The sequence below is a fragment of the Rhinolophus hipposideros genome (genome assembly GCF_964194185.1).
Source record: "Rhinolophus hipposideros genome assembly, chromosome: 9".
NCBI classification, from domain to species: domain Eukaryota; kingdom Metazoa; phylum Chordata; class Mammalia; order Chiroptera; family Rhinolophidae; genus Rhinolophus; species Rhinolophus hipposideros.
The window spans coordinates 53,293,503-53,312,832 of NC_138055.1; the positions used below are offsets into that span (position 1 = coordinate 53,293,503).

The 19,330-nt window shown below is 48.9% G+C and overlaps 1 protein-coding gene across 1 annotated transcript; it reads right to left on the reverse strand.

The window, feature by feature from the left end:
- Positions 1–302: 302 nt before the first annotated feature.
- KRT3 (keratin 3) lies at positions 303–5,910 on the reverse strand (the record flags this gene model as incomplete). The annotated part of the gene is made up of 9 exons (XM_081060324.1): positions 303–568; positions 1,035–1,069; positions 1,429–1,649; positions 1,972–2,097; positions 2,531–2,695; positions 2,990–3,085; positions 3,433–3,493; positions 4,046–4,266; positions 5,278–5,910. 9 exons carry the CDS (start codon positions 5,908–5,910, stop codon positions 303–305), a joined length of 1,824 nt encoding a protein of 607 aa, XP_080916450.1.
- Between the last annotated feature and the right edge of the window lie 13,420 nt (positions 5,911–19,330).

Here is a 19,330-nt window from a genome sequence, read left to right on the forward strand (position 1 = left end):
GAACCGTGGTGACTATTCCAACCAGGGAGGGTATCCCACCGGCAGCAGTAGGTGGGGGCTGACGCCACACCTGGACAATCACAGCGCGGGCTGGAGCCCGAGAGAGCCCGAAATGCTCATAGCTGTGCTTGGCCCGAGAGCTGGATGGAGGAGCAAGAGGCCCCGGTCTTGGAGCCTGTGAGAGGGGCTCCAGTGGGGGACGGGGTGGGACATGGAGCTGAGGGTGTTGCTGATGTCTGTCAGAGGGGAGGAGCGGCTGGAGGCTGGAAGTGCTGGGGTAGCAGTGGTGCCCAGGCACATATTTATCTGGAACAGCGCTGGGAGGACTGGGAGAACTTGACGCTGCCGCCCAGGCTGCTGCCCGAGCTGAAGCCGCCGCCACTGGTCGCACCGCGAGCCCCGGAGCCAGAGCCAAAGCCGCTGCCGCCTCCGAAACCACTGCCTCCTCCAAATCCGAATCCGCTGCCACCACTGAATCCGCTGCCGCCTGCAGGGCCGAAGCCACCCCTGAAACTGCCTCCATAACCACCTGCCGAAGCCGAGGTCGTGTTCCTGCTGCTGACCACCGCTGCAGGGGAGAGGGCATTACTGCAACAGCCCTTAGCGCCCAGGACACACGACCCTGTACTATAATTAATGATTCGCTGGGCTCAAGATGATTGAGAGGCAATCAACGCAGCTTTGCACCCGATGATCATTGTGATACATTCTAACGTAACAAGGTGTTCAGCCCCACAGTGTTAAGACATCATGATTTGTCCAGTGGTTCCTTCTCCATATGGTCAACTCTTGATGACGCCCTTGGAGATGAATTTCTCCTCCCACAAATAGGCTCCCTATTGGATATTCACCATGCCTGGTATAGACCTATTAATAGTACCTCGAACCCAGAACAATGACAAAAGTGTATCTGCTGCCCCTTCCACCACCTCCAACTTCCATAGAAATATTTTTTAAATCAATTGCTACTGCCCTGTATTACTAGAGATATTTCAGAATCAATTCTCATTGTTATGGTTACTTTGTTTACTTACAGATGCTGACAGCATTCTGGCACTCTCCAGACATCCTGTACGAGGAAGGAGGGGGGAAAAAAGCTCCATCACAAGGCAAATTTCCAACAAGTCCAGGAATGAAGATGATGAATAGCAACCAGAACTGAATTCAGAAGCCTGGCAGATCAGTCCCCTTTTTCTACCCTTGTGTGGCCCACAGCAAAGAGACCCTGTGCACACTGGTCACATATGTCCTTTGACTAACTATGGAGAGATTGGGCTGGTAAAGACAAGTGCTTCCCTGCCAGGCCTATGGGAGGTGGGGGCCTCTCTCTATACTGCAGGCCTTCATCCCCTTTTACGTGGTCACTTCTCTGACCCACAGCATGTGACTTGGATGAGGGAAGATGGGGAGTTGGATTTCGAGGCCCACCTGCACTCCTCGCCCTCCAGCAGCTTCCTGTAGGTGGCGATCTCCACGTCCAGGGCCAGCTTGACGTTCATCAGCTCCTGGTAGTCACGCAGCAGCCGCGCCATGTCATCCTTGGCCTTCTGCAGGGCGGCCTGCAGCTCCTGGAGCTTGGCATTGGCGTCCTTGAGGGCCAGCTCCCCACGCTGCTCAGCTTCAGCAATGGCCGCCTGAAGGTTGGCATTCTGGGGCGGGGCGAGGTAGAAGAAGGGATGAGCCCAGTAGGAGGGTCCCAGGCTCTCTGGGTCTCAGAACAGATTATCCCAGAGCAAGCTTCTCAAAGTCAGGCAACACCATCCCTTCACTAGCACGTCTATCTTCTCTTCATCCATGGAGATATTTCTCCCGTGGATTACCAGCCATCTAAGCTGACTTGGTCTTTAAACTCCCTGGAGGCCAACGCAGCCTGATACAACGCCAGAAGTCCATTCCGGACTAGGAGTCCTGAGACCCTGGCCGCCAGCCCTCACCGGCCAGCCCAGGCATAAGCATCCAACGCCATCCCACCTGCTTCTTGACGTTCTCGATCTCAGCCCGCAGCCTCTGGATCGTCCTGTTGAGCTCCATGATCTCGCTCTTGGTGCTCTTCAGGTCCTCTCCATGCCTGCCAGCTGTGGTCTGCAGCTGTCCCAACTGGAGAACAGGAGGGAGGGTGGAGTGTGCATGCAGCTTTGCCTGACTTGCTTCTCTATCCCGAGCATCACCCACCCAATTTGAGGTGCTCCATAAGCATTTGTGAAAATGACACCGAGTTATGTTTCAGCGGGGACACCTCTGAGGCAGCAGGGAAGAGAACATTTGGGTTGTCGTGGTAGAAGAGACTCCCACCCTGCAGGCCCTGAGCAAACTAGAGTCAGTCCCATGTGGCCTGGCAGGGGACCATGGAACCACCTCCCCCCAGGAAGCAGCACTTTCTGTAGCTAAACAACCATTAGAGGGATATCTTCAGAGAATAGAACCAAGAGGGGTCTACTTAGTGATACTGCAGACTCGTCAACCAGCCATCCCATAGGCCACAGCTCCCTGAGACCCTCAGAGGGTCCTTTGAAAGGTGCCTAGTTCCCACCTTGGTCTGATAAAGGGCCTCGGCCTCGGCCTTGCTCTTGTGGGCAATCTCCTCATACTGGGCCTTGACCTCGGCGATGATGCCGTCCAGGTCCAGGGAGCGGTTGTTGTCCATGGACAGGACCACGGACGTGTCACTGACGTGACTCTGCATCTGGGACAGCTCCTGCCAACAGAGAGGGGCCTGTTCACTCTCAGGTCCTCTACAACAAGCACACAGAGGCCCAGAGAGACTCCTGGTCAACAGGCCCAGTCATGACTCAGCTCTGAATATGATCTGCCCCGCCCTGCCCCCAGCCCCTCAGAGAACTCCATGTCTGCAGCCCATCCTGTGGAACCACAACAAGGGACTTTATCTCTAGGCTCAGTATTTCCAGGCCCTAACACCAAATGCCCCAGCCTCAAATCTGAAAATGTCTCACCCTCCCTCTCTCCCCCTCTTAGTAAGAAGCTTCCTCACCATATCATAGAGGGTCGTCAGGAAGTTGACCTCGTCCATCATGGCGTCCACCTTGGCCTGCAGCTCCACCTTATTCATGTAGGCAGCATCCACGTCCTGAGAAGGACAGAAGCATGAAGGCCTTATCTCCCAAGGACCAAACAACAAATTGTAACTACAGCAAGGAAGAGTCAGGAGGACCAGGGATAGTGATTGATGGATCTTTTTCCGATGCTGGTCTCCACATGAAGGAATGATATGCATCTCATTGAGTTGGTTTAAATTCAATCCTACTCAAAACCTAAAAACAAATGAATTGACTTATTTAGGGACCTTTCCAGACTAAGATGCACCTGACTTCTGTTTTACCTTCCAAGTGCCTGAACTTGGCGGCTCCATGGCCGTGGAGTAAGGAGATTCTCTCCAACCCTACCAGCCCCAGGAACCTCACACACAGCACTTACCTTCTTCAGGGTCACAAAGTCATTCTCAGCAGCTGTACGTTTATTGATTTCATCCTCATATCTGTAAGAGTTAAAGAGAAATAGCAGAGTTGGCCTTTTGAGGTAGTCATAAGCAGCACTGTTCTCTGCAACTCTGACAGTCCGTTTCTTCCAGCCCTCCTCCACCCCTCTTAGATGAGCACACCTTTTTACGATCTCCCTATTAGGAGGGCCAGCCATTACAATTTGTCCAGGCAGACTGTCTTGGTTTTAGAACTGAAAGTCCCATGTCCTAGGAAACCCTTCAGTCCCAGGCAAACTGGGATGGTTGGTCAACACACCTTGAGTTTTCCCAGCATCCTTCAGATCCTAGAACCAGGATCTTCCCCAACCTGCCTTCTGAAGAAGTGCTTCCTCAATGCTAAACTCATCCTGCTCACCACAGTTCCATTTGTAAAAGACTATCCTTGGAAAAGCAAGGTCAGGAGGAAACTAATGAACCAAGCTGTCCTCCATGAAGATAAGAAAATAGGCTAAAGTGACACCACTGCCCAGCAGGAGGAATGCAGTGAGGGCTGGGACCCTGAGATAGGGTGGCCCATGGCATCTGCCCACTCCTACCCCTGTCACTCACTTCTTCTTGAAGTCCTCTACCAGGTCCTGCATGTTCCTCAGCTCTGAGTCCAGGCGGCCTCTCTCCCCCAGGATGGTATCCAGGTAGCTCCGCTGGGAGCTGATATAATTCTCAAAAAGGGGCTCAAGGTTGTTGGTGCCTGAGGTCGAATTGGTACCCTGCTGTTGGAGCAGGTTCCACTTGGTCTCCAGGACCTTGTTCTGTTGCTCCAGGAACCGCACCTGCAATGCATTGAGGAAAGCCACATCAGGCCACACTTGTTGCAGAGGAGCAGAGGGGCCTTGGCTCAGGTAAGACAGGGAGTCTATATCTCCTCGTCCCCCAGCACAAAGGCCTAGAGGGGATAAGAAGAGAGGTTCCTCCTATAGCCGAAGAGGACACAGTCAGAGAGTCACCTCAGCCAGGCCATGAAGGATGCAGCATGGTTCAGACAGTTACAGAAGGAGGAGAGATGGGGGAACTGGAAGGATCCCCTGCCTCGATGCAGAAGATGACCCCTTGTTGTTCCTGGAGATTTCATGACTCTATCATATCTCCCAAAAATGCACTTACACCTCAGCAGCGTCATTTCTATTTAAGGCTCTCAGAACACTCCAGTCCTTCAAAGGATGTGAGTCACTGGGAACTGATACTGACTGGAATGCCATAATCATCACGACAGGGGAGAGACAGCCAGTGTGAAGTATCCTGGTCTGGAGGTAACCGACCACCCCTCGCTTTCTGATGAGGTTGATGAGGGGTGCAGACAAGGTTGCCATCTTCTCCATTGCCCCTTGGGACTAAGGTTCCGTGTAAACCTCTGTGAGCCTTCTCTGGGGCATCTACTTCCTCTGCCTGGCACAGAGACATATAGGGAACAGGCCCCCTGGAAAGCCTCAGGGGACAGCTTAGGTTTGAAAAGCTCCCAGTGCTGGGTCAGACCCTTCCCTGCCCTTGCCATGTGCTGCCAGTTCTGCCAACCTAGGCCTGATAAGGCAACAAGGAGAAGACTTGCGCAGAGTCAGACTAGCAGGACTTGGGGAGGTCTGGACTTGGAGATCATTGTCTTTCCTACTCACATGTAGGCGCATGTAGACAGGCTTAGGGGCCCTGGACAGCTCCACAGACCCCAGAAGGCCGCCTAGCCCCACCCCTCCAGCCTGGCCCGTCCAGGACTGTTCCTAAACACTGTGTCTAAATGTCGGACTCAAAGTCCCCGCCCATAAATGGGGGCCCAGTCAAAGCTTCATCACCTTGTCGATGAAGGAGGCGAACTTGTTGTTGAGCATCTTGATCTGCTCCTTCTCCTGGGCCTTGACTTGCCCAATCTGAGGGTCAATCTCCACATTGAGGGGCTGCAGGAGGCTCTGGTTGACAGTCACTTCCTGGATTCCCCCAGGGAAGCCTCCAGGGCCAAAGCCACCAGGCCCCCGAAAGCCACCAGCCCCTCCAAAACCACCAGCCCCTCCAAAGCCACCAACGTTTCCAAAGCCACCAACTCCTCCAAAGCCACCAGTCCCTCCAAAGCCACCAACTCCTCCAAAGCCACCAACTTTTCCAAAGCCACCAACTCCTCCAAAGCCACCTCCCATTCCTCTGCCACCACCAAAGCCACCTCCATAGCTACCCCCAAAGCCACTGCCACAGCTACTACGCCCTCCCCCAAAGCCACCCGCCACGCTGGTGGAGATGCTCTTGTGGCCCCCCAGGCTGTACAGGCTGCGACTGCCAAAGCCGCCTGCTCCACCCCGGAGCCCACAGGCCCCTCCGCCGGCTCCCCCAGAGCGGGCCACACAGCTCATCCTGCTGCTGCCAGAGACCAGAGCGGAGCGGCCGGAGAAGCCCTGGCTCGCGCCACCTGATGTCTTGCAGACTTGTCCCTTCATGGTGAGAAGACTTGGTGAAAGAAAAGTGTGAGAATGAAGCAGGGACACCTAGAGTCAGAGGAAGAGGAAAGGAAACTGAAGACCTGTGCAGAATCAATCCCTTTATATACATCTAGGAGGTTGAAGGAGAGATAATTAAACCCAAATAGTCATGGGTTGGGTTTGCCTCCAAGGCAATAAGTTTGTTGTTCCAGGCTGCTAAACACACCTTGAAAATAATCTGAAATGTTAGAAGTGCTAAGGTGGCAGGCTTACCTGGCAGGGGACGGTGCGTGGCTTTGTCCTGTGCTTGGGCTTGGCCAGCTCCTAGCTTTGTCTGACAGAACCCGGGAAGCACGCTCATCTGCATCAGGTATCCAGGGGCGCCATCTGTTTGCCAGCTCTTCCTGTCCCTACAGGAGCTGGGCTCAGCGCTGTAAAGGATGGAATAAAAGGTGGGTTGGGGAGATTCTAGTTTTCTGGGTCGTAGAGAGAGTGAAGCCCAGCCAAGGACCCGGGGGAAATAGCTCCATAGAAGGGGTGATACAGTTCACCACACCGTCAGCACATGGTCGCTGAGTGCCCACTGTGTGCCTAGCTCTGTGCTGGGTTTAGGATGAAATAATGCCTTTTCTTCCTCCCTTCCTGGAAACAAAGCCCAGAACCGTCACAGGTCTGCCTCCTGGGTTCCCCCTCTATCCCAAGGCAGCAGCATTATAGTTCATGACTATCTTCTGAGGAAAAGGGTAGTTAACGCCTATGTACTTTGATGAAACATGAGCAACATTCAAATGCAAAATGTGTATTTGTTTCCTTGTTCATTTGTTTTGAAAAGTTCCCTGCAAAACTATACACTAATCGACATTTTGGAGCTTTCTTTCTTGCTCCCCATATTTCTTGGCATTTCTCTGATTTCAGCCCAAGTCCCAGGGAACTAGAAATTCAAATATTAATTCTACCACCAAGTCAACAAATATTGACAGATTGCCTAACTTGTGCAAGGCCCAGGAGACTCAGTCATGAACTAGACATATGGGGCCCCTGTGGGGCCATTCTCTGGTTGAGGGACCATGTTCCTGGGAGGTCTGTGGCCTCCTTTTCCAGACACCCCCCCCACCAGCCTCAGGAGGCCAGACCTGGCAGAGCCGGTAGCACTATGATGTGGTCTGACTCCAAAAGCCTGACAATTTTCTGCCAGCCTAGTTTTTTTCAGAGGCGTAGGGTCTGGGCTTGGCTTGTCCAAGAGGAAAGCCTTTCTGTGAAGCCATAGAGCCTGCCAAAACAGACACTTATCTCTTTCCAGGACATGTCTTTTTTCTTTTTGTCTGCTGCACATTAAGCCCTGCCAAGGGTGTGGTCTGTGGGCCTTGGTAGGCGCCTGCTCAGAATGGGGGTAAAGGAGGAAGGTACAGGGGATTCTTCAGCCATCACTGGGCAGGGCTGGGGATAGCTCAAGTGCAGAGGAAATAAAGTGTTCTTCAATGGCCTGGTTCTTCCACGTTGTCATTCCCTCCCCTACTCATTACCCCCAGGCTACGCCACATCCTAGAGCCTTCCCCAGAATAAAGCCATAGCCATAAACTCTTCAGAAGCTAATGGACTTGTTAATGTACTGGATCCCTTGATTCTTAATACAGTGCTTTAGTTAGATGAATGAATGAATGAATGAATGAATGAATGAATGAATGAATGAATGAGTCAATCAATCATTGATGAATTGATGGATGGATTATGCTTTTATACTGGATTGCAACCAAATAAAAGCTAGTTCAAATCCCACTACATGCGCTAGCCCAAGTTAACTGAGATCCTCTTAACAGAAGGAATCCAGGTGTTTCAAATTTGGTGTTCAGACTGAAGAAAAGGTACAGGCACAATTAGTGTCACCTCTTCCCCAGTGGGAAAAAAAATGTTGTAGAATCACACTATCAAGAATCAATCACAGAATCAACTGAAAATTGACTGGACGTTTGAGGTCACAGAACCTGCCCCTGCTCAGTAGTGGGATTCCCTCTCTAGCATGTCTGACATAGCCCTGATCTGCCATAGCTGTTGCCCAAGGCTTACTGGCATGTGAAATTAGCCCAAGCCAAGGGGGTGGCCACACACAGACACCTCCTCTTCTTAACTCCCTCAGAGGAACCAAAGTTTAAAGAATGAACCAAACCCAGAGCCGGCCCAGCCCTTCCCCATGACTAACCATGAGCAAGGCTGTTTAAATTCTCTGTGCATCCGTATCATTAACCATTAAAGATGGGCAATCATCTCTGGTCTCTGCATCTCACAGGAGCGTAGCTGAATGAATGAACTCTCTGCCAAGTGCTTCAGGAAATGTACCACAAAATGTAGGCCATATTGTTTTTCTCTTAATATTTGAGAGTATGTACTTTAGAGCCAAACGTATCCAAGTTTTCTAATTAATTTATTTTTAATGGAGGTATCATTGACATACATTATTATATTAATTTCGGGTGTATATAGACCCAGTTTTTATATCTCAGCTTTATCACTGCAAGTCCATGAGCAAGTTCTTTAACCTTTCTGTGCCTCGGTTTCCTCATCTATAAAATTAAATTACTAGCGGTGCCTCTCTCATAGAGGTATTGTCATGCCTAGAAGGTACCTAGCACAGTCTAAGTGTTCAATCAATCTTCACTATTACTTTTAACCATTTTTGTTGGCAATCACATGGAGAATTTCAACTTTCAAATCTGTCAGAAGAATCCAGCCAGTAAAATGGTGCTTCCATTTGCAAATTATCCACTGAGGCCCCACAGGGGATGTGAACATAACTTGGGGCTAGATAGCTAGAAATCATATCAACTCCATGGGGTATTGGGGAAGCAGGCCTCATCTTCCAGCCCAATGAAGAGAAATCAGTGAACAAATATGAGGAGTGTTTATTGAGCAGGGACTCTCTCGGTCAGCATGGTTTTCAAAGAGATCAACATCTAGGCAAACCAAACAATACACAATAATGTAAAACTAAGAGCTGTGTTACAACTCCTATGAGAGCATGGACCATGAGAAAAGCAAGAAAAAAAAGTCAGATCACATGGGAATGTTTCATGAAGAGACATAAGCCAAAACTTTTAAGGAGGGCAGGATTTGGCTAGACAGAGAAAAGGCAGCTCAGCCCATGTGGTCATGAACCAAGGTCATGAACCATTGAAAACAAGCACAGTTGGATTTAGAAAGTGGAGAGACTGTGGGGGACTTCTGTCATCTGTGGCTATATAACATCTTGGAATGCTTTCCGTTTTGGTCATTTCCCACATTGTAATCCCCATCTTCCTGGGGTAAAATCCAGAAAACACATTCCCAGAATCTTTTGCAGGTAGAAGCCAGGCCTTACAATCTTCCAGTGAAAAGGACCCTTGTGAGCCTTGGGGCCAACAGGAAGAGATGGCCACGGAGAGAGCAGTTGATCTTTCCAGAGAGCACAGTGATGGGGACATCTGGGTCTCTATGAACAGAGGAGGAGTTTTGTGATTTTGCCCCAAGCATCACGGCTACAGCAGCGGTGGTCACCATGTTTTCACCAAAGCGGAGCACAGGTGTGGCTGTGCATGGTTCCAGGATACAGAGCTCCCAGAGATGCCATGAGCAACAGTGTCCTTTACTAAATTATTTGCAGTTTATTTTAGACAGAACAGATGTTCATATTTGCAAGTATGAGCCCTGAGTGATACAGTGATAAGATAGACCCAGCTAGAGCACCAAGGGATTGTCGGAGAAGGCGCAAGGGAAGTGGGTGAGAACAGGAGAGAGGGCCTGCCTTTTGTGCCAGACAGACTGAGGCTGCTGTGTGGCGCCCGAAACCCAGGCTGATGAGTCTCTAGGAATTCTTAAACCCGTAGTGAATCAAAGTACTTTAATGCCCCTCCCCCTCCCACCAGGGCAGATACCAGCCATTGCCAGAGCCCATTGATTCTTGTCGTTCCTTTAGAGGGAATTCACTTTGAGAAGAATCTTTGAGAAGCAAAGCCACAACCACCCTTGTCATCAGCAAGTCCTGGATCTGAGACTTCCCCACTAGGTGGTGGAAGGAGTGGGAAGAGGAGCTTAATCTAGTCTTATTCTGCAGCCAGGGTGGTGGAGAAGACATTGCCCACGAGGAAACAAGAAGCAAAACAGGGATTAGAAGTACATGAGCAGAACTATAATGTCAATTCTGATTGGAGAGTCGTGAGTGATGCAGATGATAGGAGAGGAAGCAATCAGTGAGTTGAAATTCTTGATGGTCACGCCCAGCCCTCTGGATTTGGGGAACCCAGTAAATATTTTGAGAAAATGGAATTGGCTTACACTCACCTTCAACACCTGGATTATTTGGAGCTTAACTAAGTACCCTAAATCCTTTCCTCCCGGGAGAAAAGAGTGACTCACTGCGTTGCAATGTATCACATCAGAGCTTCATAGGCTGCTGTAAGCCAGGAGCCTATCCAGTCCACTCCTCTCCCTTGAAGCAGCCCTCCCGCAGCCTCTCTGTTCGGGATCCCCATGGAAAGCGATTCATCAAATCTCCCGGCTTGCTCAGGCCAGCAAGGCACCACCCTGACCGGAGGAAGGTCTTCATGATCTAGCTTAATGCCTTCTGCTCCAGTAGGAGCCAGACCCCTCTTCCTGCGATCAGTGAAGTTGAGGTTGTCAGGCCTCACCTTTCTGTCCACCATCATCATGGCACCCACCCCTCTCTGGATCTGAAGGCCCCTTTTCACACCAAAAGATTATGTTGCGCTTCACATATGTCAGAAGTAATACTTTCAATATCCTTTGAGAACATATATTTTTACTACAACTTTAGCAGTAGTTTTAAATAACGTTGCATCTTATAATCACATATATTTGGAAATGGTACTACATATACCTGAAACATTTACTGTTTATTCAATCTACAGACATCTGTGCACATTCGGATGCTTGGAATACAACCACCACCCTAACTGAGGCCTTTCAGCCTCAGGTCACAAACTCCTGCCAGCCAGCCTCTTCTACTGCTGGACAGCTCTGCCCTTTACCCAGGGCTCACTGCGCCCTTCTGAGAGTCCCCTCCGAGTGCTGTTACCACCAGTCCTCCTTGCCTTTTTGTCCATCAGCATCTGGAGCTGGCAGGCCCTCAATGAATGTGACCTGAACTAAAATGAGTTTGCTCTCGTCTGGCCATCGAGAGCAATGCACACACGCTTCCCTGGCTTCTGTCTGACAACTCTTCCGATATTAGAACAGCCTGTTGAATTTCCAGAAGCCGTTCTCCAGGTTCAATATAACCAGTTGCTTCTCCCGGTGTTCAGTGCACGTGGTTTCCAGGTCTCTTCACTCCATTCCGTCAATGTACTTCTTAAAACCATGGTGCCTAATTGAGATATAATATTCAGAGGTGGTATAATGTGCACTGAATCTCCTAGGAGGCCTCTGACTGTGATGTGGACACTGTGCTTCTTTCAGTGCAGGCTAAGAGCCTATCCCCTTCTTTCACTGTTGGCTCCTAGCAATCCTGCCTGTGCGGCGAGACATGGACTTTGCCCCACGTAAGTCAGGCGGTCCTGGGTTTGAATCCTGGTTCTGCCTCTTACTTACCTGTGTGATCTCGGGCAACTTTCCACATCTGTGAAATGAAAATAATAGCAGATTAATCTTCCATAGCAGTTGTGAGACTTGAATTACATATGTATGGCAAACACTAAGGACGGTACCTAGATACAGTTAGTGCTCAGGAAACATGAGCTATTATTTTGTGTTTGTCATTTTGTGTCTGTGGGGACAAAGCCCCAAAAAGCAGTTTCCAGGCTCTCGGCCTCACATAGAAAGGTGCTGGCTCGGGTAGTAAATGGCCATCAACTGTAATCAGATGGCCATCAGCTGTGGCTAGTTGGCCGTCAGCTGTAACCCGTAAGCCATTGGCCACTAATATAACTGCTATGGCTACGCTAGCAGGAAAATGGGGGCTAGCAAGAAGATGGTGGCTGGCAAGCTCGGACTGCTGTTAGGATGGCGGGTTGCAAATTATGTAGATCATGTTTCCTGTGTCTCTAGCCCAGCCGCCAGCGAGAATATATTGGTTTGACTCCCCTTGTGGGGACAAAGCCCCAAAAAACAGTTTCCAGGCTCTCGGCCTCACATAGAAAGGTGCTGGCTTGGGTAGTAAATGACCATCAACTGTGATCAGATGGCCAGCAGCTGTGGCTAGTTGGCCTTCAGCTGTAACCCGTAAGCCATTGGCCACTAATATAAAGGCTGTGGCTATGCTAGCAGAGGGGAATGGGGGCTAGCAAGAAGATGGTGGCTGGCAAGCGCAGACTGCTGTTAGGCAGATTATGTAGATCCTGCTTCCTGTGTCTCCAGCCCAGCCGCCAGCGAGAATATATTGGTTTGACTCCCCTATCTATGGCTCCGTGGGTGTTCCTTTTTGGCCTTACTTTGTCCTGCGTTCTTATGTGGGGAGTGGGAGCAGAGACCCTGCCGGACGCCCCACACTACAAATGGTGCAGCGAGCAGGGTCCCCTGCACGACAGTGTCACTTTGGGGTGTGCTTCTGTCCTGACATGAGAATAGGGCCTCTTCTGTCACTCTGGAAAAATCATAGGTTAACTCAATGAATTAAATGCTTCTGTGACTACCTGTCTGACAGTGGGGCAAAGGTGTAATGGCCACTGTAATGAGAAGGCATCTTCAGGCCAAAAAACGAAGCAGGCAACTCCATAGACTATAACAGAATTTATTATAGGGTAATTTACTATCGGGAAGATTGGGAACAGAAAAGACGACCTGGCAGTTCTGAGCAAATTATTCTCTATTAACAGATCCCCGTGACAGTACCTTTTTTAATATAGTGTAAATTGGATACTAACTTTTTTTAATTTTATTTTATTTTATTATTTTTTCTTAGTCATTTTTTTATTAGTTTCAGGTGCACAAGAGAAAGTAATACTTAGACGTTTATCATTTATATCCCTCACACTGTGTGGACCCCCCTCCCCCTATCCACTATTGTATACTAATTCTTGACAAAGTAAAGGAACAAAGAATGCAGTAGCACCAAGAGCCATGCCTCTGGTGGTCTTGTGATCGATGATTGCTTATAATGAATACTATTTCCGGTTTGATATTTATCTCGGTGGTCAGGCCATTCCAGCTATTACTAACAAAAATATTTATGGCTATATTTTAAGGAACACAGATTATCATCAATTAGAAGGCCGTGATATGCTTGCTAAAGACAGTGAGGTTGATCCAAGGTCACAACATGAAACTTAAACATGAAATGAAACCTGTGACATAGAGATGGAGTTGGTTTTGTTTACATCTACTTCGATAAATTGACCCAAGCACCCATTTTCTTCATCGTATTCTTGACGTAAGGTCCTTCGTCCACAGATGCAAAACATCAGCCTGCCCTGACCCTCTCAACTCGTACAAGTAATAATTGTTGAGCCCTTACTGTTTACCAAGCACTGTTCTAAGCATAAGGAATGCAGTAGTAGACCAAGCAGACGAAGTCCCTGCTTTCCTAGAACTCTTGTGCCAGTCGGGACAAACAATAAAGAAATGAATACATGTTATGCCAGGTGGTAAAAGAAGCTATGAAATAAGTGCAGCAGGAAGGGGAGGTAGGCATGACAGGAGTGCTACTTCATTGAGGGTGGTCTAAATGGGCCTGAGCAGATAACTGAATGCAGAAAAGGAGCAAGACATGTAGACATCTAAGCAAAGGGTGTCCTGGGCAAAGGGAACCACAAGTGCAAAGGCCCTGAGGCAGAAGTGTAAGGAGTATCTGAGGAGCAGCATGGGGCCAGCACAGCTGAAGCAAACGAGGGAGGACAGGCATCAGAGAAGAGGTCTGAAGTAGCTGGGAGGCGAATCATACAAGGCCCTGAGATGCTGAATAAGGCCAGCTTTTACTCTGAGTGGTGAAGCTCTTGAAGGATTTTAGCAAAGGTGAGACACAGGCTGACTTTTAAAAGGATGAGTCGGGCTGCTGTGTGGAGGGTAGATCAAGGGGGAATGTGTTGAGACCACTCCACCTTCCTTACCTTCCGGGATGGAAACTTGCCTTCCGGTTTTAAACAACTCACTACCACTTCCTGCTGTAAAAATAAACTGAAGAATAGTGGCCACAAAGTGTTTCAGAGAAAATAAGCAGGATAATAAAGCTGAAGGCAAGGTTCACCCTGAGTAAGCTTTTATTTATATAATAAGATTCCTCTGGGGGCAGCCGGATGGCTCAGTTGGGTAGAGCACGAGCTCTTAACAAGATTGCCAGTTCGATTCCCGCATGGGAGGGTGGGCTGCGCCCCCTGCAACTAAGATTGAGAATGGCGACTGGACTTGGAGCTGAGCTGCGCCCTCCACAATTAGATTGAAGGACAATGACTTGGAGCTGATGGGCCCTGGAGAAACACACTGTTCCCCAGTATTCCCCAATTAATAAAAAAAAACTTTATAGAAAAAAAGATTCCTCTGCAGAGATTCCTCTGCAGATAGGAGCTCCCCCCCTAATTGTGCTGAATCCTGCTTGTCTCATGTGCCTCCTGAAACTGGAGTTTTCGGGAGCAGAAATCACATCTTGTCCTTGCTGGGAGAGTCCCCCCAAAACGTAGGAAGTTAGTAAGTAAGTTGCTTGAAACAAAAGATAAAAAGGGAAGAGAAAAAAGATTAAGTGACCATTTAACCCGGAGAAGAAAAAATTGAGAGGAAATTTAAATTTATTGTTTCATGCAATAATTTGAGAAGCATGGATCTCACTTTCTCCACTGGAAAATTTGAGGGATTCCAGCTGGACATAAAGCAGAGGGTGTGATCATGGTAGAAAAGAAGGTGACGGTGAGATACTGTGTGAGTAATCTAAAGAGATTTACAAATAGTGATTCACAGCCCCTAGCGTATGGAAGATACACAACAAACATTGAAGGAATGAGAGAGACGCTTCTGCTGGGAGACGATTCTTCCAGGAGACAAAGGAATGACAGCAAACCTCTCAGTCCTAAGGACATTTCCTCATAGTACACAAGAGCGGAAAAGGAGGTGGAAAAGTTGCAAGTCTTAGCCTTACGGCTCTGGCTCTGGCTCTGTTGAAGGGGAGTGAGGTACCAATGGGGCACCTGAGTCCAAAGCCCATCATGGGCCTAAAGGCCACATCCTGAAAACAGGTAGCTCAAAGTCCCCTCTTCGTCTCTTTCAAAGCTTGTTCTCTTACACATGCCTCATTCTGAGCTTGTCCAATCAAGCCCCAAACAAATTGGACCAAATGGTCCAAGCCATTCTCCACCACAGCCTGGCCTCAAACTACCTCTCCAGCCTCCCCTTCCTGCCCTTAGTATTGAGAGATGCTAGGCTGCATTGGGCTCATACACATACTGGGCTGCACCATACTTCCCTGCCTTAACTCCAGTACTCTTGCTGCCTAGAGTACCCTTATTCCCTGCACCCCTAAACTCAACTCCAAGTCCACTCCTTCTCAGGCTTCAAGATTGACCTCAGGTGTCACCTCCTCCAGGGAGCCTTCCTTGAATCCCTAGGCAAAAGTAAATGCTTCTCCCTGGTCTTCCAGAGCCTCAGTGTTTACATCTACGTATCACTCTAACACTCTCCTAAAAGTATAGAAAAATCTTATTTTTTTTCTTTAAGCAGGACTTTTTATTGGGGAACAGTGTTGTCCTTTCAATTTTAGTTGTGGAGGGCGCAGCTCAGCTGCAGGTCCAGTTGCCTTTGTTAGTTACAGGGGGGCACAGCCCACCATCCCTTGTGGGAGTTGAACCAGCAACCTTGTGGTTGAGAGGACACACTCTGACCGACTGAGCCACCGGGCCGGCCCAGAAAATCTGTATTTAATGTGTCTACGTTCCCAATGCTCCCCATACTCTCACATAAATATTCGCACTGAACTGTAATCTCCTCAAGGGCAAGGACTCTGGAGTGATGCTTGTCAAGCTGAAGCTCTTACTTAAACAGAATTTGCAGAAAGAGGAGCTCCCAGTCTGATGAACAAGGAGTGCTGCAGCCCCTCAGGGCACCACAAGGAATGGAGTGTGATCAGAATGAGGTCTGAGAAGACCTAAGGGTGACAGAGCAACTGGGTGAGGCAGTAGGGTGGAATCACTCCAGGGAGACTTCCTGGAAGAAAGGACCTCCTCTTAGGGGAGATTAGAATCCTGCCCTCTGTCAGATCACTTCCCCCATCTCTAACACCCAGTTCTACAAATCCTTCAAGGCCCCACTTAAATGCCACCCTCTGTATGAAGCCTCCTGATTGCCAACACTCTCACTCACCCAAGACTAGAAGTAATTTCACATTCCTCCGGACTCCCATAGCCTTTGTTTGTAACCCGCAAGAGCACTTATCTATCTGGTTACCAAGTAATGTGCATGTTTTTATCTAAACATTATCATCTAGATTGAAAACTCCTTGAAAGCAGAGTCTAATATTTATCAGAACATTGCCTGGAATAGACTAGGCACTCAGTAAACATTTGTTCATCCATTCAACCAATATTTGTTAAGTGTTTACAATGTGTCAAGCACAGTAGCTCTGAAAAATCAAAATGAATAAAGCATGGTTCCTGCCCCAAGAATTCAAAGGCTAAGGAATGGATGGGTTAGTAGATGGATGATAGATGGTACATAGGTGATGGGCAAATAGCAATAAAACTTTATCCAGAAAACCTCCTCCTCGTTCATCTAGCTTCTCCTTCACCTTCTTCTTTGAATTCTTGAGGATCAAATCCACAACACTTCAATTAAAAAAACTGCAGACGCAGAACAATTTTACCTTGACTCGAGTCAACCAGGAAACCCTGGGCAGCAAGAGTCCTGGGAATTCCAGCACCACCAAGCCCCTTCACGGCCACAGCCCTACACTCTGAGTTTTGTCCCCATGGGATACAGAGATGCCTAAATGTTCAGACCCTTACCTTCAACACAGCCAAAGGATGGACCAGGGGCTAAAATGGCTTCTTCCCTCAGCCTGCCCTTTCCTTTGTCCTGGGTTAGCCCACTAGTACCCTGCCCGGACAGGTCACAAAGGGGCCACAGCTCCCTCCGTTATTTCCTCAGGTAGCGCTAGCTGTCTCCCTAAACCTTGCCCATCCACCCAAGATATGGTACTGGGCATGCCTTCGTCTGAGGTCCTCTGGTGTTAGAATCCAAAGCCGCCCGCAGTAAGCTAAACCCAAACCCCACAGTGGGACACCACCGATTAACTCCTCTTTGCTATGCCCTTCTGGTTTTACCAGCAACAATGAAGGGAGACTTCAGAAGCAGTGGCAAGAATTTTCTGAAACTGAGAATGTTGAACCCAGAGCAGAGGGTCTTGGTAAAGGAAGAGGAACCTATGCAAATGTAGTCATTGCTTAGGAGTCAGGAGCCTGAGCCAAACCAAGAATGAGATTGCAGCCAGGGCTAGAAGTCAAGAGCTTGGAGGGCTAAGATCAGGGCAGACAAACCAACTAATTTGAGTTAACGATTTGACAGCTCACAATTGGGCCATTACGATGTGAGATGCGATTTCAGTATAGCTCAAGGTAAAGCATTTCAGAATGGGAGGAAGAGTGTGGGGCCACCCAAGGGGCAGGAAATGCAACCTGTGTCTCCAAGGTTCCCCTGAACACAAAGCCCTGGCCAGAATCCAGTCCAAATGATCTGAGAGAAGGGTGGTGCCAGTTATCTCAGAAGTGGATTTTCTCCCCAAAAAATTTTCTTTGATTAGCCAGTCAGCTTCAAACCTCTGGTTCATGGTCAGGATTTACTCCCCTCAACTGTTCTGGAAACTAGAGGGAAACATGAAATTTGTTTTTCTTTTTTGCAAAACAGAAGTCTTCTTATATAAATAAAATGACAAACACACATAGCCACTTGCCTACAAATACAAACATGTTTATTCTAAGATACGTAAGCACATATATAATTTACAACCTGACTTCTTGTGTAAATCATTAAATGTAACTGAAGAGGCCCTGGAGACGTAGCAGTGCCACTCAGGCTGACACTTTGCTTGCTCAGAGGTCATGAAAAATTCCTTAACCTGCCCAACAACCTCCACCACCACCACCCCTGCTTTCTCAGTGGTCCCATCACAACTTGCAACTTCCTGGTGGGTGAACTTGAAAAGCCCCTTCCCTTCGTCCAAACTTTGACTCCTCCTAGACACCCCAGAAACTCAGAAAAGAGCCAGTCCAGCATTTTTCCAGGAGAGGGGTGTAGTGATGGGAAGAAGTCAAAGACTTCCTGCTCTGACACAAGACGTGAGCCCCAAAACAATGGGGAGATTAGGGCGGGGCTTGTGAAGGACTGGGGAGTCCTGCCCAGGGAGTGGCTGTTTCTGGCAAAAGGCCCCAGCCCAGGGAGCTTAAGGCCCCAAGATTAACCCTTTGCTGCTCCAACTCTGCTGCCCAGAGCCTGCCTCTGGATCTGCGTGAAGGCCCGGTTGGCAGGGACTGGCCTCAGGCAAACTGTGTGCCTTCTGTCTGCACACAATCAGGTCCCCACGGGCACTGCACTGGAGGGATTGGAGTATGAATGAATGCCCCAGTAGTCAAGGGTGCAAAGCACCAACTGGGTGACCAAGAGAATTGGTGTATTCTGCATCAGCAGTAAGAGGGATTTAGGTCAGACTGCACGCGGAGAGCTATGCAGTCTTTCTCTGCAGAAGGGAAGATTATGCTACTTCAGGTATTTTGGCGTTGGTCCAGTATAGAAAAAGAATGACCACAAAGGCTATACCCAGACCCCACTGCTAAAAGTCCTCACCCCTGCTCTGCATTTCACCAACCAGAATTTCCACGGCTCACCCCAATCAGGCAGCTTCACCTCTACTGTTCCAGAGACCTGTCTCCTCTCCCCCACTCTCTCACCACCCAGGAACTCCCGCCACTCCCCCAGCCATAGCCACTGGAAGAGCTAGGGAAATGAGTACAGCACAAGAGCTCTGTAAAGATGACATGTTTTCACTCTTCCTTCCAACAATTGTGACCTTACTCATTCTTGAAACAAGTTCCTGAACGCCTTGCTGGTCCAGTGAGATTTAGCCCAGAGAATGGAGTTTCATAACTAAAGGGCCTTGCTGGATGCTGAGTATAGACACCCCATAAGCTCTATAACCCCTTGTCCAATATTCAGTAGAGATCCTTGACTGCCTCTCCTCATACACGCCCTACACCCCACACCTCCAGATTTGTGCCCCTTCCCTCCAGGTTCACTGCAAGCTTAGCACTGAGATGGCCCCTCCCTGATTGCCTACAGGGGATGATCTTTATATAACTGTTGGTTGCCTTCAGGCTCCACACACTGCACCTCCCCCTCAATAATCTGGGTAACTTAGAAGGAGACTCCTGAGAAATTAGCTGATGACCTTTATCTGTACAGATAGATTCCTCAGGCCCACCATTTTCACCTGAATTCAGGAGACTTCTCCCCAGGGAACAAGAACAACTTACTCTGAGTGAAT